This window comes from Bos indicus, chromosome 11, assembly GCF_029378745.1.
Source record: "Bos indicus isolate NIAB-ARS_2022 breed Sahiwal x Tharparkar chromosome 11, NIAB-ARS_B.indTharparkar_mat_pri_1.0, whole genome shotgun sequence".
Classification (NCBI taxonomy): domain Eukaryota; kingdom Metazoa; phylum Chordata; class Mammalia; order Artiodactyla; family Bovidae; genus Bos; species Bos indicus.
This window is the reverse complement of record NC_091770.1, coordinates 63,553,669-63,581,071: the sequence shown is the minus strand read 5'-3', so window position 1 is coordinate 63,581,071 and position 27,403 is coordinate 63,553,669. Positions and strand designations below refer to the sequence as shown.

The 27,403-nt window shown below is 45.9% G+C and overlaps 1 protein-coding gene and 1 non-coding gene across 2 annotated transcripts in view; both read left to right on the top strand.

Annotated features, from left to right (window-relative positions):
• Positions 1–27,403, top strand: part of SPRED2 (sprouty related EVH1 domain containing 2) — a 126,784-nt gene that overhangs the window by 3,118 nt on the left and 96,263 nt on the right. Inside the window, exon 2 of the mRNA XM_019970406.2 lies at positions 48–718. Coding sequence (XP_019825965.1) covers positions 693–718 — 26 coding nt within the window. The 5' untranslated portion in view covers positions 48–692. The remainder of the gene's footprint in view (positions 1–47; positions 719–27,403) is intronic.
• On the top strand, positions 12,143–12,213 carry TRNAG-GCC (transfer RNA glycine (anticodon GCC)). Its single transcript has one exon. It is a non-coding gene; the product is annotated as a tRNA-Gly (tRNA).

Here is a 27,403-nt window from a genome sequence, read left to right as displayed (position 1 = left end):
TGTTTTTTTTTTTTTTCCTCCTTTTTTTTTTTTTCGGTCGCAAGTAGGAAGCTTTTTGCACTCCACCACCTCTGGCCGCTGGGAAGACGTCATCGCTTCCGCCCTACTTCCTCCTCCTGTTGGCGGTGGTGAGAATCCAATATGGAGTAAATCGGTAGAGTCGAGAGATGGGGCTCGGACGGGGCGCCCTGCACCGCCTTCCGGGCGCACCTCCCCTGGCCGCCGAGCGCTCCCCGGAACCGTGATTGGCCCGCCCCCCCTGGGGCAACCCCGGGCCGAGCCCCCGCCCGCGGCCGGCCCTCTTCTCCTGCTCTCAGCAGTCCCCGCCGCTCCACCGCGCGCTTGTTTTTCTCCTCCTCTCCCCTACCGCCGTCCCCTGCCCAAATCTCCCCGCTCCGCCCGCTCCCGAGCCCTCGGAGCCCCCGCCCGCCTTTGCCCCTCGGCCCTGCGGCGCTCACTCCCCGCGAAGCTTGCCTGTGCACCCCTTCTCCCAGACCTCACCCCACGCTCCCGTCGCCCTGCTTCCCCTTCTGGCTTCTGCGGCGCCCCCTTCATCTCTAGCAGCTCCCCCCAACCAAATCAGGCGATCTCCGGAGATGTGAAGAAGGGGGGTTGGGGGGAGGATGAGCGGACAGGAAGATGAAGGGAGCAAAGCTGCCCGCCGCGGGACAGGCGTCTAGGTGAACAAGAAAATGACCGAAGAAACACACCCGGACGAGTAAGTTTGGCCGCGGGGGTGGGACGATGGTGCCCCGCGAGGGCAGCGTGGGGGCCGGGGCTGAGGACGCGGGCGGGGACGCTGTTTGGGTGAACTTGGCTTGGGGTGCAGTGACTCGCTGGTCTGTGGGGTGTGGGACACGAGATTTCCCCCCTTGTTGATGAAGTGAGGAGGGGGCGAAAACTGCTGCAGGCTGGAGGGGGCGCGTGTTGGGTCGGCGGGCTGGTGGCCGCTGCAGGGGCCAAGGGCGCGCGGGTGACCTCCGGGCGGTCCCCGATCCCTCTCCGGGGACTCAAATCACCCCTCCTCTCGAGATCCTCGGCGGCGGGAGCGGAACACCTGACATCCCCGCTCCGGCTTCCAGGGGTCGGTGGGTTTTGACCCGGTGACTTTTGTGACTCTCCCGCCCCCTCCGCTAGCCCCGCGGTCCCTTCGGAAGCCCACTGGGGCCCAGACTCCGCCATGTCGTTTTCTTGAATCGCTCTCATTTGCATACCACATTTTCATTCATAAAAAACACTGCGGAGCTAAGGGAGGACTGGGCGCGGGTTGCGCTAGGGTCTGCGTGCACCCGGGTCCCTGCGCGGGCCGGCGTGCTGGAGCAGCCCTGGGGCCCCGCGGCGCGTGTGCGTGTGTGTGCACGAGTTGGCCAGCCGGGGACAGGCGCCCCGCGGGGTCTGGGCTGCTCGGGGGGCGGATCCGAGGATGTGCGGCGGGGGAGGGCGGGAGCCTGCGGGGCAGCGCGCTGCGGGGCCCTTGTGTGTATATCTCTGTGTGTCTCTGTGTATATCTTTGTGTATATCTGTGTGTGCGCGCGTGCACAAGAGTGCGTGCCCGGCCCGCGGGCCCGAGGCGAACAAAGCTCAGGGCTCTTCGCTGGAGGGGCTGTCCGGCGGCCCCACCTCCCCTCGCGGGACCCGTGCCTTCCTTCAGCCCCTGGCCGAGGTGCAGCTTTTCGTGGACCTGCGGCCGCCGAGGCGGCTTTGCCTTTCTTCTGCCAGCGCCCGAGGCGTTTCCAATCGCGGGTGCGACTAGAGGTTGGGCTGCCGGGCCGGGTGCCTGAGATCGTCGGCCTCGGGTCCGAGCGGTCACCGCATCGCGGCGGCCGCCGCTGCTCCGTGGCTGTGCCCGCCACAGCCACTTTTTTTTTGTGAATAAGACGCTCTCCTTTATTGTCACATGATATCCCTCCCCTCCTCCCCTGCACATTCATAAATCCGGAGCCTGTCTCGGCTCCTTTCATTCAGAGTTGCCATTAGCCAAGGTAGCGGCGGCGCCGGCTGGGGCGCAGAGAGCGGGTCGGCAGCCACGGGAACTTGCCTAGAGGGAGGCCCAGCGTGTGTCTGCGCCGACTTGGGGGCTGCAGGTATCCAGCGCCAGAGGCCCCGGGTCTTTTGCCCCCGCGAGCACTGAGACCCGATGCAGAGAGGGGAAGTGACTCAGGGCTGGCCGGCGGGGAGGGCTTGTCTTGCAGCAGGTGATAGAATGCTGTGCTGTAAGCATCTACTCACTTTTTTTTTTTTTTTTTTTTTTTTAGTGCCCCGTTGTCCTTTGGCGTCTGCTGTCGCCCGGCTGGGCTGGAGGGGGTGTTGGGAGAGTTGGTGTTGGGAAAGGGAATTTCCTTTCTCTGGGTCCCCAGGGAGCTTCGGCCGCAGTAACCCCTAGTCTGCCAGACACCCGACTTAGGACACCTGTCCCATAAGTAGCCCGAGAGGATCTTACCTGGTGTGCATGTCCCATGTCCCACCACATCTGTTGGTCTTTCTATGTTAGACCTTTGCTTGGCCTTCATAGACTGTATCTTGAAATGGTAAAATGAAAAATGTTGCCCTTCTAGGGCTGAAATATGGGGTGGGGTAAGGAATATGCTTCTGGGCCTTGCCTCCTTTTGGACATGATTATTAATAATAAACAGGTATTTTTATGGGTCCTTGTTTGTCCCTGCACACACAAATAGCAATAGTAGCAGGAAGGGAAGGTTGCCATGCTCAGGGCTTGTTGGAGATTGATTGGTTCATCACCCTAGATTGGGGTTCCTTGCCTCCTTTGCTCAAGGATGCTGGCCTGGCCGCTTCCTTTCTAGGGCAGGTCAGCTTTGTATCCTATCCCATCTGATATCCAAAGCAAAGGGATTTCAGGTGGAATCACCAGCAAGAAATAAATATTTCTCTTCCAGGCTTTCAGAGCAGTTTGGCATGGAACTGGCTGTCCCTACCGCTGTCAGAAGCCCAGTTAAGACAATGGATATTTGAGGATAGGTTCTGGTTTCAGTTAGAGAATCAGAAAGCTGTGGCGCCTTAGCCTGCTGCAAAAATGGCCTTTTCTGAATTACTTTTAATGCAATGACCTTGTCATGAGACAAGAAATGCCTGGTAAAAAAATGGGCTGCATGGGCTGTATAAACTGCCCATTTGTGGACACTGTCCATTATATTGTTCATCGTTCTTATGTAATGGCCCATCTGAAAAATTCCTTTTAAATGCTGGTGCCCAGAAGAACGTTTCTTTCAGACTTACAGGGCATGCTGTGATTGGTTTTCTGTTTTGTTTTATTATTTACTACCACCGTCTCAAGCTCAGAGCTAAAATTTTTGCTTGGTTATGGTAGCCATATTAGCTTAGGTTTTTGCTAGATTTATTTCCCACTCCTCTGTATGCATTTCAATCTATTTTCTGTTTTCTGTTCTAATGGTTTTTATGTTTGAGCTTCCTCAGATACCTTTTGGAAGTAGGCAAGGTGTGTTATAAGGAAGTGACATCAAACTGGAAACTAAAGGGAAATATATTTGTGTCTTAGGTAAAATAGATCTTCCTGACAGCCCACATATATTTAAGGTTTTTATTAAACAATACAGGTATTTAAATATATTACATTTAGCAATAAACCAAAACCTTGCAAGTGGTAAAATTGTGCTTAATTTTAAAAAATATATGTTTTGTCTTCTAATATTCTTTTTTTCTGTCATTTTAAAATTCCTCTCTAATGAATATATGCTTATAAATTTAGTAAAGCTCTTTTTGCTGATGGTCCTAAACAATAGCTTCAGTATAAAAAGTAGCCTGACCCTCTGTCCCTCTCCAGACAGAAATGCATGTTAAGATTTATAACTCTACAGACTTTTTCAGTAAGTGAAAATTAAAGATAATTAAATTAAAAATTAAAGATAATTAAAATAACTCAATAAATTATTGAAAGTGACCTTTTGTACAGAGGAAATGGAAAAAAATTTTTTAAATCATGTGTGTTTCGTCTGTATCTTTAAATCACTGGATCATGGCTATAAATGATTTGGAAATTTGCAGACAAAATGAAGAAACTCTTCTCAAGGAGCAGTAACTCAAGAGCCACTCAGCTACCGTTCAGCTTTCTATTTTGTTGATGAACTCTTCTCGGAAACACACATCTTGCTGAGGATGGATTTATAACCACCCTCACTCATACTTTCCCTAATGTTGAAAGGTTTCCCATTTGGAAAAAAACTTAAAAAGCTTAAATATTTTTTGCTGAACCATTTCAAAGAAATTAGACATTAGAACTCTTACATTCAATTACTTGAGCTTACTTTCCAAAAGATAAGCATACTCTTATGTGAAACCACAAGACAATGATTACACTTCACAAAATTAAGAATAATTCCCTGATGTCTTTACTCTCAGTCTCAACTGACTGAAAAATGTCTAACTGGTTATTTCAGCCGAAGGCCAAAGATCCTGCTTTAAATGCATTTGTAACATATGGCTCAAGGCTTAGCCATTTGGTCACCTTCTGATCCAAGGCGAGTTACTGATGTATCTCACTTTGCTTTTATCTGAGTGAATAAAATGGGAATAAAAACTACTGATTTCGTGGAGTTGCTGTGGGAATTAAATGAGCTAGCCTGTGTAAAGCTTACAGCACACACTAGGAATAACACAGGTTTCTGGTGTCGGCTCATCGCTGGACACCGAGAGGTTTTTTACAGTCTCACTTTCAAATAACCACGTGAGGGAGGTGTTACCACGTTTAACCCATGAGGAAGCTTACATTACTTACCGAAGACAGCAAATATTTTTTATAGCACTTTACTCCTTTAGTTTTTTCAACAATTCTGTGCTGTATATGGTTTTGTTAGTTGTTTAGTCGCTCAGTCATGTCTGACTCTTTAGCCACCCCATGGACTGTAGCTCGCCTGACTTCTCTGTCCACAGGATTCTCCAGGCAAGAATACTGGAGTGAGTTGCCACTTCCTTCTCCAGGGGATCTTCTCAACCTGGGGATTGAACTCGTGTCTCCTGCATTGGCAGACGGCTTCTTTACCACTGAGCCTCCAGGGAAGCACATATGGTTTTATTACCTCCATTTATGGGGGGGTGAAATCAAGACCCAGAGAGGTTAAATAACCCTAGTAGGCTGTCTCAGGAAGGACTGTGTTTTCAAGCACCACAAGGTGCTATCTCAGAAGGGCAGAGGGTGGCCAGCCTTAGTCATTCTGACTTCAAAGCTCAGACCGTTTCTGCCAGTCATACTGTCCCTAATTCTTCTGAATTAGTGACATCCTGTCATTGCCATAACTTTTTTCACTTCCCTTATCTTCCCTGAAAATGCTATGAGGCACATACTGTATTAAAGTGAATTTAAGTAAACTTGGGCTTGTTACACCTTAAGATAATGGAAGGAATGTGAATTCAGAGTTGATTATTACTGGAATGTTAGCTGTATAGTTATTGAAGTAAGTAGTTATGAAAATTAGACACAGTGGAACAAGTATTGATCCCTTCTCTTTGCCTTAGCCTTAAAAAAGTAGGTGTGTTTCTGCTCTACCAGAATAGAATCCTGGAGTCCACTAAGAATTGGAATCTTGATCTCTTCCCTAGAAAATCTTGGTCTCTTCCTTAGAAAATCTTGAAAGCAAAACAAAACAAAAAACTTGGAAAGACCTTTAACAACTTATAAGCCAGGACATTGTCATTGTATAAAATTAAGAGCCTACTGCAAGGTTATAGTCTTGGTAGGTGGTGGGCGTTCACTAACCTCCATCTGCTGAGTTTGTTTCCACAGGGATCTTAACAGATGCTACTTCCTTTCCAGCTGTACCTGATTCCCTCTGCTTTCTGATCCCTTTAACTAATAACATATATAAAAAGTGGATCAGTATCAATATTAAAACTGTTCTTCTGAATGGTCCACTCGCTCATGCTGTTTATTCCAGAATGTTCTTCTTTTCCTTCTCCAACATGTGAAATTCTGCTCATTCCCCTACTACTGGCCCTGAGTCATTCCTCTTCTGAGGTCCTCCCGGACTTCCCCCTCCCTCACTCCCTAAGGAAAAATCGTGGACTCGTTATAGCACTTTCCCTCCACACTGTATGACAGTTATCACCATTTAGAGTTGGGTTGTTATACACAGCTACATCTGTCCCAAAATATGAGCTTTTGGGATTCAGGGTTACTTCTGTTGCCTAGTTTTCTACTTGTTGGCCTAATATCATCAGGCACATTGTGGTTGCTTTTAATAAAGATCTATTAAGTTAAAAAAAAACAAATCTGATTATTTTAAAATGTTGTTTTGTCCCTGCTGACAAACGCAATAATTATAATTGTTGTATTTGGTTAACTTAGGGTGTGCATAAGCCTCCTTCTGAGAAACTCCCATGTTTTACCTGTAGCCCTTGACGTGTCTTGTGGAAACTGGTTGCAGAACTATCTGGTGTTGGTGATCTGGGATGGAAAAGTCAAAACCGTTTTGATTCCAATCACTGTTGTGGGAACTGGGAAGTGGAAGAGTCTAAACTCAATAAGCCTGGTTTTCTGCCTCTTTAGGATAGTGTCTGCCGAGATCAAAATATTAACAATTTGCAATAGCTACAGGGTTCTCGTGGAGTCTTAACACTTGAAGTTGGAGACAGCTGTGCCGATGAGCGCCACTGTTGGCAGAGTTCCTATGTTATGGGGTGGAACACAAATATACAATCTAACAGCAAAATCCTCAGAAACTTGAACAAGATGATAATAGAGGCAGAGCAGGAAGTTTTTGCATTTGGCTGTTTGTTTTGGCTTGTTTTCTCTTAAGTAAATTGGACTGCCTTTTTTTTTTTTTTTTTTTTTTTAAAGACCCAGTCATATTGATAAACTTGTTAACTATTGTAAATGTTTCTTTTTGATCAGTATTTTTTAAGGCATTGTCTAAGGGCTTTTAGTCACTGGAGTAGAAGGAATATTTTGCACTGGTGGGCAGCATGCTCTGTGAAGCAAAATGTGTTTTCTGCGTGCCTGCCATGGTAGGCATGCAAGATGGTTACCACAGCTTGATGGGGTCCCTGTCAGGGGAAGGAAGTCAGGCCAGGATCTTAGTAAAATGCTTGATATTAACTGGCATAGGACTTGGCTAAGTTAAGGACCAACTGTTTTGTAATTACTCATTTCTAAGGTAATCTTTGTCAACAGTATGTTCACTTGGGGTATGTTGCACACATGATAGCAAATCCTGCTTATGTTATTTATGCTACTTTCAAAGGACAGCTGAATATTTATTTTAAAACAGAATTTCTATGTGGATTGCCCCAAGAGCATACAGACAATAAAGAATCCACCTGCAATGCAGGAGACCTGCGTTTGATCCCTGGGTTGGGAAGATTCCCTGGAGAAAGGAATGGCTACCCCACTCCAGTATTCTTGCCCAGAGAATCCCATGAACAGTAAAGTCTGGCGGGCTATAATCCACAGGGTTGCAAAGAGTTGGACAGGACTGAGCAGCTAAGCACACACAAGAGCGTACAGGTGAAGAAACAAATTTTTACTTCATCCTGGCATTTAGCAGGGCATTTAGCAGTTGTGATTGAAGAGATAAAACAATATGAGCACCTTCAAAATGTATAGGTTTGGCTCCTCCTCTTTGTAAAAATAACGATTTTTCAAATTGCAGTTCCAATCTTAGATATATTTCCTGTGGTCCATTCATAAGTGCTTAAAACTTAATTATCAGGCTGAGTTGTTAAAATTGTCCTTCCTGGTTCATCCTTGTCTTTCATTTTCACTGTTTATTCCTCTTACTTTTTTTTCTCATTGCTTTGGCTCTGGCCTCCACTATTGATTTTTCAGATAACACTGTTTATTTTGTATTTGCATCCCACCCTGAGAATGCACCCAGAAGCTTGGCCCATCTGCCCTTCCAGGTGTGGAAATAATAGCTTATTGACCTGTACACCCATCTTCAGGCAGAGTGCTAAGCCCATAGTAGGCTTTCTGCAAACATTCATTGATTGATTAAATGTTCATTAATTGAAAAAGTTTGACCTTATATAAAAAATTAAATGATTATTCATATTGTATGTACATCCAGAAAGACTTGAAGTTGTTTGTTTTTAAAAACTATTCAGAGGGGCAGGCTGCCATTCTGGTGGTGCAGGAAACGTGGGCTTTGGGGTCATTCTCTACTTCTTTCCTCTTCTGATGCTTACTGTCAGTTTACTTACCTTTGTAGTAGCATCCTTCGCTCTCTTGCCACCCCTGTCTGGTCTAGAACTCATATTATCAACAGCGTTCAAATTCTTTCTAAAACAAAGCATCGGTAGGCTTGTGGGGGGAATGGATGAGGCTGAGAGTTCTCTTAGGAGTAAGCTGGCTTATGGCTTGTTTTGTCTATTTGTGTGCCATATTGGTGTTTGTGTTTATATTTCCATCCAGGGAATAAAGTGGATGCTTGGCCAGAGATTTAATCATCTATATCCCAATATGTTTACTCATTTTTTGGTAGAACTTTTAAAGCTGAATAAGTGTAAATACAGTCTTAAACAGAGTAATTAAATGTCTCTTCTTTGTTTAATAGGTTAAATCAAAATCTGGGATTTTTCTCAGGCTCAAAATTCTGAAACAGGTCTGCTGTGCCTGGATGGTGTGCCCTGGCCTAATGCTACTTCTGGCCCTGAAGGCTAATGCTTGTCTTCTCGTTAGACTGTGGGTCAACAAGTTTCAGGCTTCCCGGGTGGCACAGTGGTAAAGAATCTGCCTGCCAATGGTGGACACACAGGAGACGCAGGTTCGATCTCTGGGTTGGGAAGATCTTCTGGAGGAGGAAAGGCAACCCGCTCCACTATTCTTGCCTGGAAAATTGTGTGAACAGAGGAGCCATGGGGTCGCAAAGAGTCATACATGACTGAGCACGCATGCACAGATTTCAGATTAGGAGTCTGCTGTTTGTGAACCAGTTCTGTTCTTACATGTCTTTTTATCCTAAGGAAAAGTAGTGGATATCAGATAACAGGTGTCCATTGGAAATGTAGTATTCTCTGAATCTAAGGAACTTCACTTTAGAAAATTCTTGGCCACTAATTGAAAAGCCATGTATAAATTATTTATTGGATAAAATAAATAGTAGTTCGGGTGAGACTGGAGGAGAGGGAGTGACTGGCTGCAGAGTGCCCTTCACTTACTTCACACAGTGTCCAGCCACCTTCCTGCCAGAGAGGACCCCAGCTGTGGCTCAGAGGGAGCCTCTGCCCTCGGGGAGCTTACATTCTAGGGTGCCAGGCACTTCCTTGTGCCTTAAGGGCGTAACACAAGAGTTATCTGGATGATGGACTGATTGGCCACCAGAGGTGTTTGCCCTCTTCGTCCTCTGCAGAGTTACCCCTCAAGCTGCAGGCGTTGGGATTCCCAGATTTGGGGTACAGGGAACTCCTTGTCCAAAGCTTTAGAGGAGCTCCACACCCTTCCCAGATCCCCTAACAAGTTCTTGAGTCATTTTTAGGGTGAGTGTGTGTTGTGTGTTCATACAAATACACTCATGCACTCACATGTGGATGGATTATGTCCATGAATCAACAGTGTCCACAGCTGCAGGCGAAGAAAAGATTCAGCCAGGTTAAGTATCTTGTCTGAGGTCACAGAGCAGGATTTGTTATTTTTACCCAGGTCCTTTGACTTCACATCTCGTGTCTGTAGAACAACTATGAACAACTGCATAGAGCCTCAGTTTTGGCAAAGAATCTGTTGCATGTACAGTTTGACTTATATTACCATTGAGCAGATGAAATTAGAACTCTGTAAAGGGCTTCCTTAGTGGCTCAAATGGTAAAGAGTCCACCTGTAGTACAGGAGACCCAGGTTCGATCTATGGGTCGGGAAGATCCCCTGGAGTAGGAAATGGCAACTTACTCTAGTATTCTTGCCTGGAAAGCTCCCTGGACAGAGGAGCCTGATGGGCTACAGTCCACAGGGTTGCATAGAGTTGGTCACAGCTGAAGTGACTTAGCATGCATGCACAGGATCCTGTAAATGCCTCAGGACAGTGAGGTGACATTTCTTCCTCGCTCGCCTGTTCAGCTCTGTGGAGCAGAGAACCAGTACCCACAGAGATGGCATTTTCTGTACTGATACAAAGAGCAGTTCTACAGAGACCGCTTTTGGAAACACAACCAGCCACCTTGCCCTTGATGGAGTGTGTGTGAGCAAAATAGTTAACGAAGCTTGCTGTTCATTAAGACTTGGTTTTAGCCTAGCTATTTTGAGAAGAGGATTAAACCTGAATGTGCATGGGAATCTTATAAAATGAGAAATCTGGTTCGGGAAGGCCTGAGATGCTGCAATTTTAACCAACTTCCCGATGCTGCTGGTGCAGATCCAAGGACCCCTGTTTGAGTAGCAAGAGCCTGTCTTTGTGATGACGGTGAGCTCCCAGCTGCCAGGTTTGTGTCTTCAGAGGCAACCTCACATACTTGGCATTTGGAACTTGCTGAAGAAGCTCATTGGTCAAGAAGGTGGTGTTTCCACGCAGAGAGATATTATCAAGGGCCTGCCTTTACCCATTGTTGGCAGGACTTTCAGCTTTGAGGCGTAGCTTGATCTTTAGATGGTAAGGTGCTGGAAGAATTTTTTCTTTTCTTACCACTTAAAAAAAAAAGTTCTTGGTGAATGCCAGACAGCCCAAGAAATCCATCACTGAAAGAGGAATAGGAAGTCCCAGCACTTTGTGTATAATGTCTGTCAGCTGGCATTCTGCACCTTCCAGACAAATCGGTCTCCTATGGAAAGCCAGCCGCCCTGGGAGCAAGCACACTCAGCCCTAGAAGAAATCACAGGAAGTAATTAAACCGAGAAGGTCAGAGAAAGAGGAAGTGGTTGTGTTGTTTCTGATGCGAATAGCATTGTTGTTCCTGGGGATCAAGATGATGATGTTTAAGTCTTCTGGAATGTGACTGCTTGGGGACTTGATTGTATTTAAATTGCAGCCCTTTTAGTTTATTCTTTTAGACAGCAATCTAGTTAGGAAATGAATTGCTGTTAGGTCTTATCAGGAATCCCCACGTGCCTAAACAGAAGTCTTAGGCAAGGAGTTGCTTATAGCTTAGCAAATTGCACTTAAATAAAATGAATGTCAAGACTATTAGAGGTTAATTTTAGGTGTCTGGAGTTCTCCCTAATTCTCCTGATTAAACACTTTAACATAATAGTTTCCTTAATTGGAATAATGATAGAATATTAGCATGCATATTAAACCATTTACCCAAATTTGAATAGGGTTAAAATGCAAATTATCCATCACTTGTCAGCGCTTTCTCTTTAGAGATAATTCCTGGGGAGAAACTGAAAGTGGCTTTCTACCTGAGGCAGCATTGCCAGGAAAGCCAAGAATAGACCGGAGGACTAGAATAAGACCCTTCTCCCCCAAAAAAGAAGTGCTGGAAATACCACGGCCTGTGAGAGTAGTAAATACAACAAGAAGGGAGATGGAATGAGAGCTCTGAAGTGAGTGGACCGTGGCCCCTCTCTGGTGGTATCTTCATTGGCCCATTGGCAGATGTCAGAGGAAGGTGATAAGAGACTCAAGGTCCTTCCCCAGCATTGAGGGGCTTCCCTGGTGGCTCAGATGGTAAATAATCTGCCTGCTGTGCAGGAGATCTGGGTTCGATCCCTCGGTCAGGAAGATCCCCTGGAGAAGGGAGTGGCAACCCACTACAGTATTCTTGCCTGGAGAATCCCATGGACAGAGGAGCCTGGCAGTCTACAGCCCATGGGATCGCAAAGAGTTGGACACGACTGAGTGACTAACATGCACGCCCAGCGTTTAGGCATCACCTCTGAAGTCTTGAACCAATGCCTCTACCCAGCAGTTTCCCAAGTGGCTGGGGACCCATAAGCAATTCAAGTGTTGTTTGTGAAGCAAATATGTATATAACATCACCCACATACATGTATTACTCTTTCAATGTATGCCGTTGCATTTATACAATAATAAAATATAACCTCAATAAAATACTATTGAATTCATGGTGGATGTTTGTCATATTTTTCTCAACTCACAGTTGTTAAAAAATACGGCTATAATCTCTAGAGGAAGAGGGCTGGTCCCTTAGTTTTTCTGCCTTTGCATACTTACACTTAATTGGGAATCATTGCTGTGCCCCTCATTCTGTATGTAAGGACATGAGTGTGGTCATTCAGGGGGCTTCCCAGGTGGCTCAGTGGTAAAGAATCTGCCTGCCAAGCAGGAGACCTGGGTTCGATCCCTGGGTTGGGAAGATCCCCTGGAGAAGAAAAAGACTACCCACTCCAGTATTCTGGCCTGGAGAATTCCATGGACATTCACGTGGGATGCATATGCAGAGGGTGTGTTTATACTCCGGGTGGATTGAGGATTGGGTGGAAGGTCTGAAGGAAAGCAGAGGGCGTTAGTTGGAGGTGGGTGGGGGGAGTTGAAAATGAGTCAGGACTTTCCCCCACAGAGACTTGGTACAAAGTTGGGTTTTCTCATAAGGAGGAGGGCCTAGGGGAGCTTGTCTTCTGTCTTCCAGCTTCCTTGCATTTATTGAACACCTGCGTTGTGCAGCACAGGACTCTATTGTGGGAAAAAAGGATACACCCAACAGGAGAAGCTTTTGAACAGATACCAAGTAGCAGAGCAGATGGGGAGCAGTTTGCTTTGTGCAGCAAGTTCTGGGAGTTGGGAAACTTCGGTCCCCTTCACTTCTTTGCCACCAATGTGCCCAAGATGTCAGGTGGTCTCTCCAGACTTGGCTTTCTCGTCTCTAAAATAAAGGGATTGAATAGTAATAATACTGAAGAACTCTTGTAGTTCCAGTATTGTAAGGAGAGTTCTTTTTTAAAAAAACTAATTGTATTTGTTTATTTTTGGCTGTGCTGGGTCTTCGTCGCTGCTTTTCTCTAGTTGTGGCAGTCGAGGGCTACTCTCCAGTTGTGGCGCGTGGGGTTCTTGTGGCGGCGTGTCTTGTTGTGGAACACAGGCTCCAGGGCGCAGGGGCTCGGTAGTTGCAGCTCCTGGGCTCTAGAGCACAGGCTCAGTAGTTGTGGCGCATTCAGTGGATTCTCTACCACTGAGCCACCAGGGAAGCCCCAGAGTCCCTGTTTTAAGAAAACTTTTATAAGTATAATATTCTTTTTAAAAATAGAGACAAATGCAAAGAAGTTAAAGTACCTCTTGCTGCACTAGCCAAGGGGAAAGTTCACTTTCATCCAGGTGACTCTTGAGTTGTAGCGGACTCAGATAAGGATGGTGGTGGTGATAGTGGGGGAGGGGGCGGGTCAGGCAGGTTGGAGAGGAGGCATCCGGCGTCCAAAGGTTTCTTCCACAGACAAGGAAATCCCACCCCTGGGTATATGCCGGGGGAACTCAGAGAAAGAGCTGGTCCGGGTAGGTGAGGCTAAATTTTAGGCTTATTGCATGCCAGGCTATCAAAATCCATCTTGGAGCTTTCGTGCTTTACGTGGAATGGTGCTGTTTAAAGTTCTGAATCAAAGAAATGATAAAGTGATGTACTGTCAGTAAATTCCAATTAGTTGGAGGCTACGGGCTAGGCTGGAGTCAGAGAGGCCCCTAAGAGCTCTTACCCCACCGGATCTGGGCAGGGCTTTCCTTCTGGCTGTAATGAACTGCAGCAGGCACCGCTCTAGGAATCTTTGTTCCGAAGAGGTTGTTATGTTTATTGGAAGATAGGGAAGCTGTGAAATTCAAAGCAAAGTTAACCAACCTACTTTGTAGATCAAACTTTCAGGCTAGTAAGAAATCAAGTGAGGGTTTGGGGTTTTTCTTTTTGTTGTTGTTTTTACTACTTCTTGTATTTTTACTATTTTTTTAAAAATATAGTTTAAATTTAAACTTTTTTTTTTTTTTTTTAGTATTGTTCCTCCTGCAGGAACACAGCACTGCTCAGTTGAAATTGCCCTTGTGAAGTGGAGAGTACATCGCCCTTTCTCAGTAAAGTAAAATGGTTGCAACTGGACCATAAAATTGTAGAGCTGGAGAGCAGCTTAGGAAAATGCCATCTCCCTTCTTGCAATCCAAAGAGGTCGAGTGATGAACCCAGGGTCACACAGCTAGTTGGTTCCTTGGGATATGTAGGTAAGCAGATGTCATCTGCCCTTGGCTCCAGTCCTGTTTTGGTGTTGTGTCAGACTTTCATGACAGTTGTTACCCTGAACCATTGAACTCCCTGGACACCAGAAAAAGATGATTATAACTTGTTCAGTTTAAATAAACGTAGCCCGTGTTGCCGAGGAACCATCAACATTGAACAGAGTGCCAGCCTCGGTCAGCCCCTGAACACGTGGAGAATAGGTGAGCTGCCAGACACTGTTCCTGTGTGGTTCACCTTTGGGTGGTAGGGGGGTCCCATATGTGTGTTTCAAGAACAGGAGGGTAGGGAGTGGAGGCAGAGGAGTCATTCAGCTCTCCATCCCGGGGAAGAAAAGATGAGGCCTTTGATGAGACGTTGAAATACACGTGACCAAGGTTTTTGCACCTGGGCACTAGCAAAAATGTCTGAAAGTTCCCTGAGGCTTGTCCTTCCTCCCCAGCTCCAGGGACTTCTCTCCTCCCCATGTGTTTGCTTTTGAGGTTAACTGCCAAGGCGATGCGGTCATAGACAGCAGGAAGTAATATTTGATATGCAGGTCTCGGGGTGGGGGTGGGGGATTGGCGGATAGCAGCATGGGAGGGGTGCCAGTTTTGGCGCACTAGAGTGAGAACTCCGAACATTTCTAAGCCGACAGGTGCCTGTTACAGCAAAGAGAGGGAGGGAAGAGTTGACGAGCTAGTCATATGATGAGTATTTTTTACGGTAGCATGTTTATTTTAATTTTTGTAAGGCCGCTGCCCCACAGGTTAACTCTGATAAAATTGGGATTATTCTCTTTACCAAATGAGATAGCTACTAAGTGTTATAACCGTGTAGAAACCTAGGCTTGAGGAAGAATAAAAATCTCCAAAGCCAGACATGCTCTCCCCAAGAGCCCACAGTCAAACACACATGCTGGGAAGCACGTGCCACCTTGCCATGATGAGACGATCCATTTCCCAGTCCTGCTTGGGAACTGTAGTTCTCAGTCAGGGCTCCCCTTGGATAACAAGATTCATACTGCTTGTGTCAGATGGATAACGTGTACTTAAAACATTTCCTTCTCTTGGTATTCTACACGCTCCCCCTTTAGTCTCCATCAGCTGGGCATCCTTATTCATCGAGTAAAGGATCCCTTGTGAGCCTAAAGATTGCTTTGTGGGGTTTCAGGTTCCACATCACATTGCTTTTGGATCATCCAAACCATCAGGGCGGTTTGCTTATAAATGATTTGCCCACAGATCCCTCCTTCCACAATCCTCTTGTTCCACATGGAGCAGTGCAGCAGTGACCAGGAGAAGAGACCACTGTGTCCAGTCCACCCATGCCCGCAGCCTGAACCAGAACTCCTCCCCAGACTGTCCTAACAAGGGCAGTTTATCAGTTTTAACAAGAGGCCGCAGGAGGAACATATCCAGGTTGGTTTGGCATGCTTTCTAGGACACAACATCTGTCTGTCTTTCCACTTTCACCTTTCTCCTCCCTAGACCAACTGAATTAGAATTTCACCCTCACACCCTGTGTCAGTATTTCAAAAAAATCTAGATTATACTGTGTCTTAGACTAATCAAGATTTGGAAGAGGGAAACACCCACCAAACCTAGAGGGCTATGACCAACCAAGATGGCACCACCCAAGCCTTCCTCTTTTGAAAGATCCCCCTGGGTGATGGGTGTTAACCAGACTTTATTGTGGTGATCATTTTTTAGGTATATACAAATAGCAAATCATGTTGTACACCTGAAACTAATATAATGTTAAATGTCAGTTGTAGCTAAAAAAAAAAAGTTCCCGTATCACTGCCCCTGAGTCATTTACCTGAGTCATCTGTCATACAGAAGGGAATTCAAGTCACACACATCCTTATCAGGGGAGGGGACCATTGCTGTTTTCCTTCCCACTCTTTCTTCATGATTCCATCTCATTCACGTTAGTAAATCATCTCTTAGGGAGGAAGATACCAAATTGATGTTACATGTAAAGTGAAACCATAAGAGACAATGCAAAATAAATTCTAATTGTTGATTCAAGAGGCCTTTTTTTTTTTTTTAACGAAAAACACTCTAAAACACACCAAAAAATCACCTACAGCTGTCCAAAATTACGACTGTTTTTTATTAACTTTTTTAAAAGTTTGACTGAAACTTTAAAAGCCCTAATAATTTTTTTCAGAAGTTTTCCTTAGTGATGTAATACAGATGCCTTTAGGATATGAATTTAGCTATTTTAATTAAGTAGTAAATACAGGAGTGTTTTTTTATTTTGTCTTTTAGGGGGCGGGTAGAATGGGGCCAGTTATTTTACAGGAAACAAGAATAGTTCTTGAGTTTGATTTTTGACAAACCTTTTGTTTTTATAAGACCGGCATCTGTTTGAATTTAAAGGAAAACAGATATAGAATCATATGCTTTACCTAGAACTGAAAAATACATTGACTTAAAACAGATGTTGCTAACAAAACTGATGCCAGGTATTAAGATTGTAGCTTGTCATCTGAAACTGTGGCACAGGATGCAACTGTGGGAGAGGTTGAAAAAGTGTTTTAATATCTTAGGAGAAAGTGTGAAGGGCGCTCTTAAAAACGGGAGAGTCTTGCACAACAGTGTGAACGTATGTACTTAATGTCACTGAACCATACACTTAAAAATGGGTCCAATGGTAAATGTTATGTTGTGCATATTTTGCTACCACTAGAACAGGTTATTTATTTATTTTAAATGGGACCAAGTCAACTCATGACTTCATAAGAAGTCTCAAAGACTTCTTTCTGGAAAAAATGGCCGTCTGAGCACAACTGCGTGGGCTGGAGGGCCTCAGACATCAAATCAATTTCACATCCTTACCTGTAGGTTTCCAGTTCCTGTCAATCTGTGCCTAGTCCCCTAGGCTCCCCTCTTCTGCCTCCCCCTACCGCAAAAAACAGCTCCGCTCAAGACGTTGGAGGCAAGATGGACTTTGAGATGAGGCCAATGGTGCTAAAGTTTGTGTATCGCCTAAAGGTTCTTCCAGTGAGTGAGTGTATTTCTGCCTAAACTAATGAGTCTTGAGAAAGGGTTGGAACCTCCCAGAAAGCTTTCAAGGTCCAGACGGCCTTGCAGGAGAGCTTACAGCTGAGCTGGCCTTGGGTGCGAGTGCTGTGGGTGATGAGCCCTTCCCAGGCAGGAGATCAGGATCACGGGGAGGCTGGCACAATAATAACCAGGGAAGCACCCATGGGCGAGCACTTCGTGTCCAGAGCCTCAGTGGTGACAACCATATGGGACGACAGCACAAAAAAAAAGTGTAAAGAACCAAAGAGGCATGTTGGCTCTTCTGCTTTTCCTCTGTTTGGAAACGAGGAGTCAAAACCTGGCAGGCGAAATTCATAATCACTTAATTTAAGCAAACGCACGAGAACGAATGTGTGCTGAGGCCATGCCAGTGAGAAAAACAACTCTCCCTTTGAACGTGTTAGGCTCTTGTTTATGTAAGACGTGCTGTTTTCCTCTTTAAGTCGTTTTGCTAGTAGCCCATGGGTGGAAACTGGGTCCTTAGAGGTTCTGAAATGGCATACGCCTCGAGTGGGAATATTAGCAACTTCTTCTACAGCTTTCGTGAATTTTGCAATAAAAATAGCAAATCTGTTTTACCTGCGGTTCATCACTTTGGTTGTTGGAAATCTATAGTCCTTTATGAACTGTTTGTAGATTTGACACTTTCTGGTCTTGTCAAACGTGTCACCACGTTTTGGCACTCTCCATGTTGAGTAGGAAAAAAGCAAATGCTGTCATGAACCATTTTGATAAGCTTTGGGGAAAGGGTTACTCATGATTGAGGGCATATTTGCTCATGTGAGAGCACTCCACCCTCAACCCCCAACCCCCACCCCACCCCGGGGATGGAAACGCAGGGTCTGTGGAGATCTTACTAATGCAGGGCTGGTAAGTAGGTGCTGTTCTGCTGCCCCAGATGGCCCTTCTCCCTCTGCCCAGATACTTCCAAGATAAGGGGCCCTCGTGCCAGGTGACATGGATATGTGGCCCTGATCGTCAGCAGCTCATCTATGGAACTACTGTCCTCTGTGGCCACGACAGCCAGCTCTCTGCTGTTCTGTCTCCCCACTGATACATGAGGAGAGCTTCTGCTGCCCAGACACCGTCCCAGTCTCCTTATAAAACAGGGATCCAGAACTGGAGGTGTTTCTCCAGCTGCCTCAGGCTCATGGACGCTGTGCATGTTGACGTCTCCCTGACATGGGGGCTGTGGTCAGTGTAGAGAGATCGGGCTGTATATGTGGAAAATGTGGCTCCCTGTGCTGAATGTGCACCCTTGACTTTGTGGATGGGTTTCAGCTGTTCTAGGGGAGCTGATCTCTTTCCCATTCAGAGGCATAAAGAAGGCTCTCCTGGTGCCAGCCTGAGAACTTGCTGGGGTCAGTTATTGCTCTTGGATAATGGGCAGGGGGAGAAAGGGAGTTCCCTCCTGCTTCAGAAGATCCCTCCGCTCCTGAATGAAGGACTCTGGTCTTCTGTGTTCCCCAGCTGGTATTCTTTAGTGGGAGTAAGGAAGAACAGGTGAGAAGGTGAGTGAACTGCTTATAGCACTGAAATCGTAGTTTTTCAAAGCTGGTCCTGGGCCATCTACTCAGAGTTGGTAGTCTGGAGAGCTTGTTAGAATACAGATGTCAGCAGGCTACCCCAGACCTCCTGGATCAGCCTCTCTGGGCATGTGGCCCGGAGAATCTGTATTTTTGAAAAGCTCCCTAAGTGAATCCTCTGCCTGCAAGCCAGAGTTTGAAATCTATTCCCTAAATTGTAATTACATCCTGGATGTTCGTTTTCTGAAACGTCCAACTACGGAGTACTCAGGAATCTTAAAGGCCACCTTTGTGCCTTACTCCAGCCACCCAGTGCTTTTAATAGTTCCTGAGTGTGTGTTTACACTATCTGCATTTTATGAAGTCCATAAAGACATATTTACTCAACAAGTCACCAGCGCTCCAAAGGTCAGCTTCCCTCCATTTGTATGAAAGGCTCTTAACTCCAAAGTCAATTAACACCAAGATGGAAGCCAATTAAGACAAGGAAGTGAGCTGTTTAGGCCGACACTCCATCCCTAACTTTTGTCCCCTGTTGTAATTTAGTTTTACAAGTTCCTTCAGGCCAGTTAACTTTGCTTAGCTTATGCCTGTGTGGCCCGGTCCAGTGCACAGGTAAAGTGCCATTTGACAGGTCGTCATGTGAGAGTGCTGTTTGAAAGCTCGTAATTAAAGTAACAATTAAATGATACCGTGTCAGCACTTTGGCAGCTGACCAAATCAGGCTACCTGCTTGCATGCCGCTGGGGTACCCTAGGAACGCTGGGGAACGAGGGCAGGGAGACCCAGTCTCCCTCCGTGTGGCTTATAGAGCCTGCTGTTGGGTGGCTTGCACGTTGCTGGGGTACCCTAGAAATGCTGGGGAAGGAGGGCAGGGAGACTCAGTCTCCCTCTGTGTGGCTTGTAGAGCCCGCTGTTGGGTGGCTTGCACGTCGCTGGGGTACCCTAGAAATGCTGGGGAAGGAGGGCAGGGAGACTCAGTCTCCCTCTGTGTGGCTTGTAGAGCCTGCTGCTGGGTGGCTTGGATGCCATGGGGTTACCCTAGAAATGCTGGGGAAGGAGGGCAGGGAGACTCAGTGTCCCTCCGTGTGGCTGGCTTGTAGAGCCTGCTGTGTTGGGTGAGTCTTGCCTGGGCCCGGAGCTGAGTCATTCCTCAGAGGATTAAGTGAGATAACCTGGGTTGCGTGCTCAGCACAGTGCCTGGTACATGGAGCGCAAGCAGTTGAAAAAAGGCTATCTGCTACAGCTGATGTTGATGATCATAACATAAAAATGGAAAACCCTGAGAGAGAACGAACACTTCGGGTTAGCAGTTGCAGTAGGTCAGGAACTTCAGCGGATAGGCGTTCCACAGTGAAGGCAACCAGAGTAGGCAGCCTCTGGACCCCTTCCAGATGCCAGCCAGCCAGGTGCACTGCCCTGAGACCCACTCCCCCCAGGGAAAGGTATGGGCCATAGCTCCTTCTGATTTTTACTGTAGATTCAGTGCCCGACATCTTTTCCCTACCTTCTCATCTATGAAATTCTCATCCTTAGGAGCAAAAAGCTAGGTCCCCTTTTGATATGATTTGAGAACCATTTTCATCTATTGAGGTCAAGAACCAAGATGGTGAGTGCAAATAGCGATAAAAGGGAGACTGCCCGAGCACTGGATGGGAGGGGAGGCTGGGGGAGAACAGATTCATGTGTGTATATGTGTGGCTGAGCCCCTTTGCTGTTCACCTGAAACTGTCAGAACATTGTTTGTTTAATCGGCTCTACCCCAATACAAAATTAAAAAGTTGAAAATTGAGTTAAATTTTAAAAGGGAGACCGCCTGAGAAGGAGGTTTGACCAAATGCCAAGACCATGTTGGAGATCCTGGCATTGTAGGGACGGGGGACAGCCCTGTCTAGGCTGCTTGCAGATTCTTTGACATCTGTATGTGAATTTATACTTCTTTTTTTCTTTGCATTAAAAATTATTCTTGAAGTCTTCATCAGGAAACAAAGTTTTTATTACTGGAGGTGAGACTGTTGAGGTGGATTTATTTTTTTTAATATTTTTGTTTATATATTTGACTGTGCCAGGTCTCAGCTGCAAGTGAAATCTTTAGTTGCGGCGTTCAAACTCTTAGTGGCAGCATGCGGGATCTGGTTTCCTAACCAGGGATTGTACTCAGGCCCTCTGCGTTGGGAGCACAGACTCTTAGCCACTGGACCACCACAGAGTCTGTTCTTTTTAAAATAGTGTACAACGTGTAAACTACTAAAGAGCTGCATTACTGCAGGAAAGCAGGGAGGCAGTAGGACTTCTCAGTAAAGACTGGAGGATTTAGACAAGTGCTGTACAATGCAAATACCTCAGGAACTGCATAAGTGACATTAAATGGTCTGGGAGCAGTGTGTTTAAAAAAAAATAGGTGAGATTAATTTTAATATATTTTATTTATTTAACTCAACCTGTCTAAATAGTTGTTTCAATATGTATGTAATCAATAATAAAAATTGTTATTGAGATATTTTGCATTTTGGGTACAACACCTTTGAAAGGCAGTGTATATTTTACACTTGTAGAGCACGTCATTTGGACCAGCTGTATTCCAGGCGTTCAGTAGCCCCAGGGGCCTCCTTGTATCAGCGCCCTTCTAGACTGAGGCAGGCCTGATGTCACCTCCTCTCTGTTACTTATTAGCCATGTGACCAGGGGTAAATCACCTGAACCATTCAAAACCTCAAGTAAAAGAGAAACCATAGTATCTCCTTTCCTAGGCTGTTGTAAGTATTAAGTCAGATGACGTATGTTCCTAAGAGTCCACGAAGAGGTGCTCTGTAATTGGCGTCTACGATTTTGAAATCACTGTTAATTGCCTGGTGGTGGTTTAGTCACTCAGTCGTGTGTGATTCTTGTGACTCCATGGACTGTAGCCCGCCAGGCTCCTCTGTCCGTGGGATTTCCCAGGCAAGGATACTGAAGTGGCTTGCCACTTCCTTCTCCAGGGGATCTTCCCGACCCAGGGATTAAACTTGAGTCTCCTGCTGTTCCGTAGGGTATGGATTAAAGGATGAGGGTTATGATGAAAGCCAGCATTGGGGCAATATTTATAGGCTGAAGGAAAACTCCAGAAAATCTGACAGATTCCTGGGACTGGAGACTGGGATTTTGTACACAAAAGCCTTGGAAGGGGACTTTAGGGCTGGCTGAGCAATTTGCAGCTCTACCACCAGTTCTCTTCCTAGGTGGTTCAGTGGTAAGCAGTCTGCCTGCCAGTGTTGGAGATTCAGGTTCAATCTCTAGGTCGGGAAGATCCCCTGGAGGAGGTCATGGCAACCCACTCCCGTATTTTTACCTGGAGAATCCTTTGGATAGAAGAGCCTGGCTGGCTCAGTCATAGGGTCGCAAAGAGTCGGACACGACTGAAGCGACTCAGCACACGTGCACACATACCTTTTATGGGCTTCGTCGGTGGTGCTAGTGTTAAAGAACCCTGCCTGCCAATGCAGGAGACATAAGAGATATGGGTTCGACCCCTGGGTCAGGAAAATCCCCTGGAGGAGGACATGGCAACCCACTCCAGTATTCCTGTCTGGAGAGTCCCGTGGACAGAGGAATGTGGCAGGGTTACAGTCCATAGGGTCGCAAAGAGTCAGACATGATTGAAGCGACTGAGCACGCACGCAAGGTGTAAACAGAAGGGACAGATCATGCCTGTCTGATAAACGGCCCCAGCGAGACAGGAGAAGGGACCCAAGAGACTGGATTTGTGAGGAACTCTCTCGAGCTGAAAACAGAGACAGGTAAATCCTGTCGAAGTGTGCATGGGGGATCTAGTGCCCCTCACCCATTTGGTTTATTGACTACCAAGATTCTAGACTTTGCCAAGGATTTGTGATGGTGTAAGATACCCTAAGGGACTCTGAGAAAGAAGTAGGAAAGGGGAGGAACAGAGGCCTGGCCTGGGGTGATGGCATGCTGGGGAGTTACCCTCCACACGTGGGCTATGTCATAACGTTCTGATAACATTCTTTTTTTTTTTTTCCTGCTCTGCTTCCTCGCCCAACTTTTGATATTTTTATTGTTCGTTCTGGAGAGTAAAATTACGACCGGGGCGTCACACCGTTTTGTGTTAGTAGTAGTATTTTAAGATGTAAAACACTGCCAAGAGCCAAAGGGAGACTTGTTCTGGAACTGGAGTTCTAGGGAGTTACCTGTGCTCCCCAGGTGAAGCTTGAGCCGATACAGTGTCTTCACAGGTAAAAGGACAGCAGGATCCAAATTCAAGTTGATCTTTTGATTTAAGCAAAACAGACACCAACATCTGGATTTGCAGAGCACGTGCGTTCAGGTGTGTGTGACAATCTTGTGTACGGCAGTACTCGCCATGGAAACTTCCCTGGTGGTGCCATGCTTAAGACTGTGCTTCCAACGCAGCAGGCACGGGTTCGATCCCTGGTCAGAGAACTAAGATCCCACATGCCACGCTGCATGGCCAAGAAATCTTTTTTTAAAAAAGATTCAGCATAAAATTACTTGAAATAAGCAGCATCCCTTCGCTCAGCCTGCATCAGAGAGAAGCTTTGTGTGCCGTACACCCACCTCTTTGATTTTACTAGCTTTTCTCCTGCATCTGTGGCCACACAGCTTCAGGGTCAATCAAACCCCCTCTCACTGAATCTTTACTGAACAAGGAGAATTTAAATATCTCTAAAGATTGTCATTGGATGGGTTTTCACTGCAGACAATGTTTCCCTCGAATTTAGGCATAGATGTTAATTGCCCACCTCCCCACCACACAGACTCGAGTGTGCAGGCACACACACCGAGGGGGAGCCATTTGTTGTTAAGAAGTCATTGTGATTTGGGAGTTTTTCATTGTTAGCATTAGCTGTGAGGTCAGAGACTGCATTGTGGGACAGTTAACCATGAATTAAGAATGCCCCATTTGAGAAAGAGATTCAACTTTCCACCGCCCCAGGTAGTGTCCAGTGACTTGGAGCAGAAGCGCGCTTGAGCAGTGGGTGGGCAGGCGAGTGGCTGGTGGCGGGCCCTGCCTCACTCAGGTCTGAGTGCAGAACGGCGGATCTTATCTCTAAGGAAGTGGCGGCTCCCCTTATCTGGCCATTCTGGTGGAACAGGTTCGCTCCCAGCAAAGGAGAACTTGATGTTAACTATTTCTGACCTGTCACACCTGCAGCCCGGAGGGCTGGTTTGTCAAGCAGAAGGAAAGGGAAATAAAAACACACCCTGAAGTCTGTTGCCATCTGCCCCTGACCTCAATAGAAAAGACCCTCCCCAGAGATAAAAAGTCGGGACATTTCAGGTGTGGTGCACAGAGGGTGTAGTGGTGAATTTGGTTTCCACGACCACTTAGCCCGTCCCATCGTCACTGCCTCTCTAAAAGCTCTTTGATATCTTTGAGACAAGAGTGGGTGCACAGATAAAAATGTGGGTTTCACTTTGCAAAACTAGGCTCTTCGATTTAGGGGAGGAGGAGGAGGTGGACACTGGTGTTGCTTTCTGCATTTTGAACATTTTGATTAATTATTCTTGACCGCCACGGAGAGTGAATTCTAAGGAGGTTGAAGGACTGCAAAGTGTGTGGGTGGAGCTTTGGGTGAGCAGGATTAGGAAGCGTACTTTCTCATGTTTTCTCTATGGGGCACAAGCTGAGGGATTTACTGCCTCTGGGATGGTGTTTGTGGCTCCGGGCGTTTTGCCTGGGCTCGGAAGGGCTGGCATCCACCTCTGGGCTGTTGCTCTTCCAACCTCGGGGTAGCATCAGGAGCTCCAAAGAGTGTCCATCAACAATATCTAGGCCGGAAATGCCATTTAACAGATGGGGACACTAAGGCTCCTAGGAAGTGGAGCCCCAGGTGACACAGTGGGATAGCAGGGAAGTCTGGGCGGCTTGGTGGCTTTCTGTCCCCACGGGGATCATCCAAATGAGTGCCAGGAAGAAAGAGTGTGTGTGTATTTGGGGGGTTGCTGCCCATTGTAGGGGTCAGCTTGCAGAATTAGTTTTGAAGCACAAAAAGCCCCTGCAGGAAAGTGAGGACGGTCCCTGGGCAAAGAGGTCTTCTCAGACAGGCGGGATCCGGGTAGGAGGAGGAGGGCCAATGAGTGTGAGGACTTGTGGAGGAGCTCAGATGTAGCTGCTTAAATTAGTTCAAAGTGAGAAATGTAATTACTATACTTGCACAAACCAAATGTCTGAACATTGTTATAAAATGAGGTGTAATCACAGAAAAGAGGATTGCTCCCAGCATTCCTCCCACAAAATCGCCTTTGTGTTCAGCAGAGCCCAACGGGTGCTGATTAATCTTCTGGGGGTGTTGAAGGCCCATTAAGTTCAGGTGTGTGTATTGGACTTAATTGGGTGGGGGAGTTTTCATCCTGCTCCTTTGGACGATCATTCACATTTACTTTGCATTTGTAACGAATTCATGATGAAGGGAAAAAAAGAATCATTTTTTAACATTTTAGCTTGGAATACTTTCGAGTCAGAATAAAAGAACTAAGCAAGGAGGAAAATGGGAATTTACAGCACTGGCCCTTGTTAACTGCTATTTTAGTGATAAAAGGAAAGATGAGAAGGATATTTCAGTAACTCCCTGAGAAACAGCTTTCTCTATCAATATTTTTATGTCAATTCTGTACTTTCCTCCACCGAACTGAGATGTGCTGTAAGAAGGCAGTTTGAGTCCTGATTCGGCCATTTGTTAGTCAGGTGACCTAGAGCAGTTACATAAACTCTGAGCCTTAATTTCCTCTTCTGGAAAGTGGGCTGATGGAGGTACAGTTAAATATCAGTAGATCACCTGGCACTGAAGAAAATGCGTGGTAAACGTTAGCAAGCTGCCATTGTCATCCCCATCGTTTCTAATCATATTTATAACATTGTGTAAATACTGCACCAAAGATGGGAGGGAAGTGGGCAATGAAACCAAGAAAGGTTTCCAGGCCAGTTGTTGGGGAGGGAAGGAGAGATTTGTTTGGCAGAAGGAAAAGGCTGATGTCCAAGTTGGGGACCTGTAAGTGGGATGACTGTCATGCCTGCATTTGCAAGAAACCAGTGCTGAAGCTGAAACTCCAGTACTTTGGCCACCTCATGCGAAGAGTTGACTCACTGGAAAAGACCCTGATGCTGGGAGGGATTGGGGGCAGGAGGAGAAGGGGACAACAGAGGATGAGATGGCTGGATGGCATCACCGACTCGATGGACATGAGTTTGGGTGAACTCCAGGGGTTGGTGATGGACAGGGAGGCCTGGCGTGCTGCGATTCATGGGGTCGCAGAGTCGGACACGACTGAGCCACTGAACTGAACGCGCAGTTTTGTAGACCTACACTTGTACTCTTTGCTGCTCAGTGGCTTCTCCTAGATCTTGTGTCCCAGACTTGTGTGTGTGGTGGAGGGGATTGTTGACTCTCCAACTCCAGAGACCCCAGGTCCACGCTTATCTGTGTACCCTAGGGTTTAGTTCCAGGAAGACAGTGGGCAGTTTGCCTATTTTGTTTGTTGCTGCATTTAGTGCCTGGTTAAGCAAGATCTGCCAAATGAGTGAATGAGATCCAGTAGGAATGAGCATCTAATGTTAAATTGTACGTGCTCCTTGGGAAAAATCCCCAAGAAAACTGTCTTTACTGAGACTGTTCAGCTGTCCAATAAGAGACAAACTTTTGAAACAACTTGGTTTGGTTAAAGATATGTTGTATATACTTGTGCTTACTTAGTTCCCCTGTAATTCATTAATATATTTAATATATGTGGTTAACTTTGTGAGTATATGTGATTACAGCTTTTAACTTGATTTTACATGGTTGCCTGCCTACACACAATCCTTAGAACTCTTAAAGGGGAATATAATGAGCATGAATATACCTTTTTTTTCAAACTGACAATGCTGCTGCTTCTGGAATAAAGTGTTTAAATATCATATTCACCTAATTACTGGTCTGACCAGCATAGTGCGAGCAAGTGCCTTGAGGTCCAGGCCTTTTAGACCAGGGCATGAAAGTGGGTGTGAGTCACCTGGTGGGGGGATCTTGTTGAGCTATAAGTTCCAATTCAGCAGGCTGCAAGCCTGTATTTCTGATGTTGACTGGGGGATTTTGCAGAAACTAATGCCTAGGGCCGGTGATTTGTTTTGTAAGCGAATATTGAAGCACCCCTGTTTGAATATCAACAACTTTTTTTGCATGTAATGTATTTATTTGAAACGTTGTGTATATCTTACTAAAGCATTGTAATAATTCGTTAGAGTGTGATAGGCAGTATAGCAGGCACCTCTGTGCAGGGAACAGAACATCTATTACAAGTATACTGTGTGCTTTCCCCCGGATAAGCAGATTGTGCTTTCTGGCAGATTTTTTTTTTTTTTTTTTAAATCCTGTGGGTATTATTTCCTTTAAAATATATTCTTTTATTTTACCTGATAGCGGACAAGGTGATCTTTGTCCTTGTAGAAAGGACAAAGGAGGGCTCTTGTAGAAATGAGAAATTTCATAATGTGTCACTTGAAAATTTTACAGTATTATACTTTCATTTATAATATACACAAGGTTGGAACAAAAATCTAATGGCGCAAAATGTGAATGATAACAACAATCATAAGTTGTATAATAAACCCTTGATCAGTTTTAAGCTCTAACAGCTTTCCATGGTGATGTTAATTGTATCTCTGATCAATAACGTCCCTGTAGCAAAAGACATATACAATAATGTTCTAGTAGCAAAAGCCACATATAATGTCTCCAGTCAATGATGTGTTAAGTTTTCCTGATACTGCTGCAGGCTGTGCTT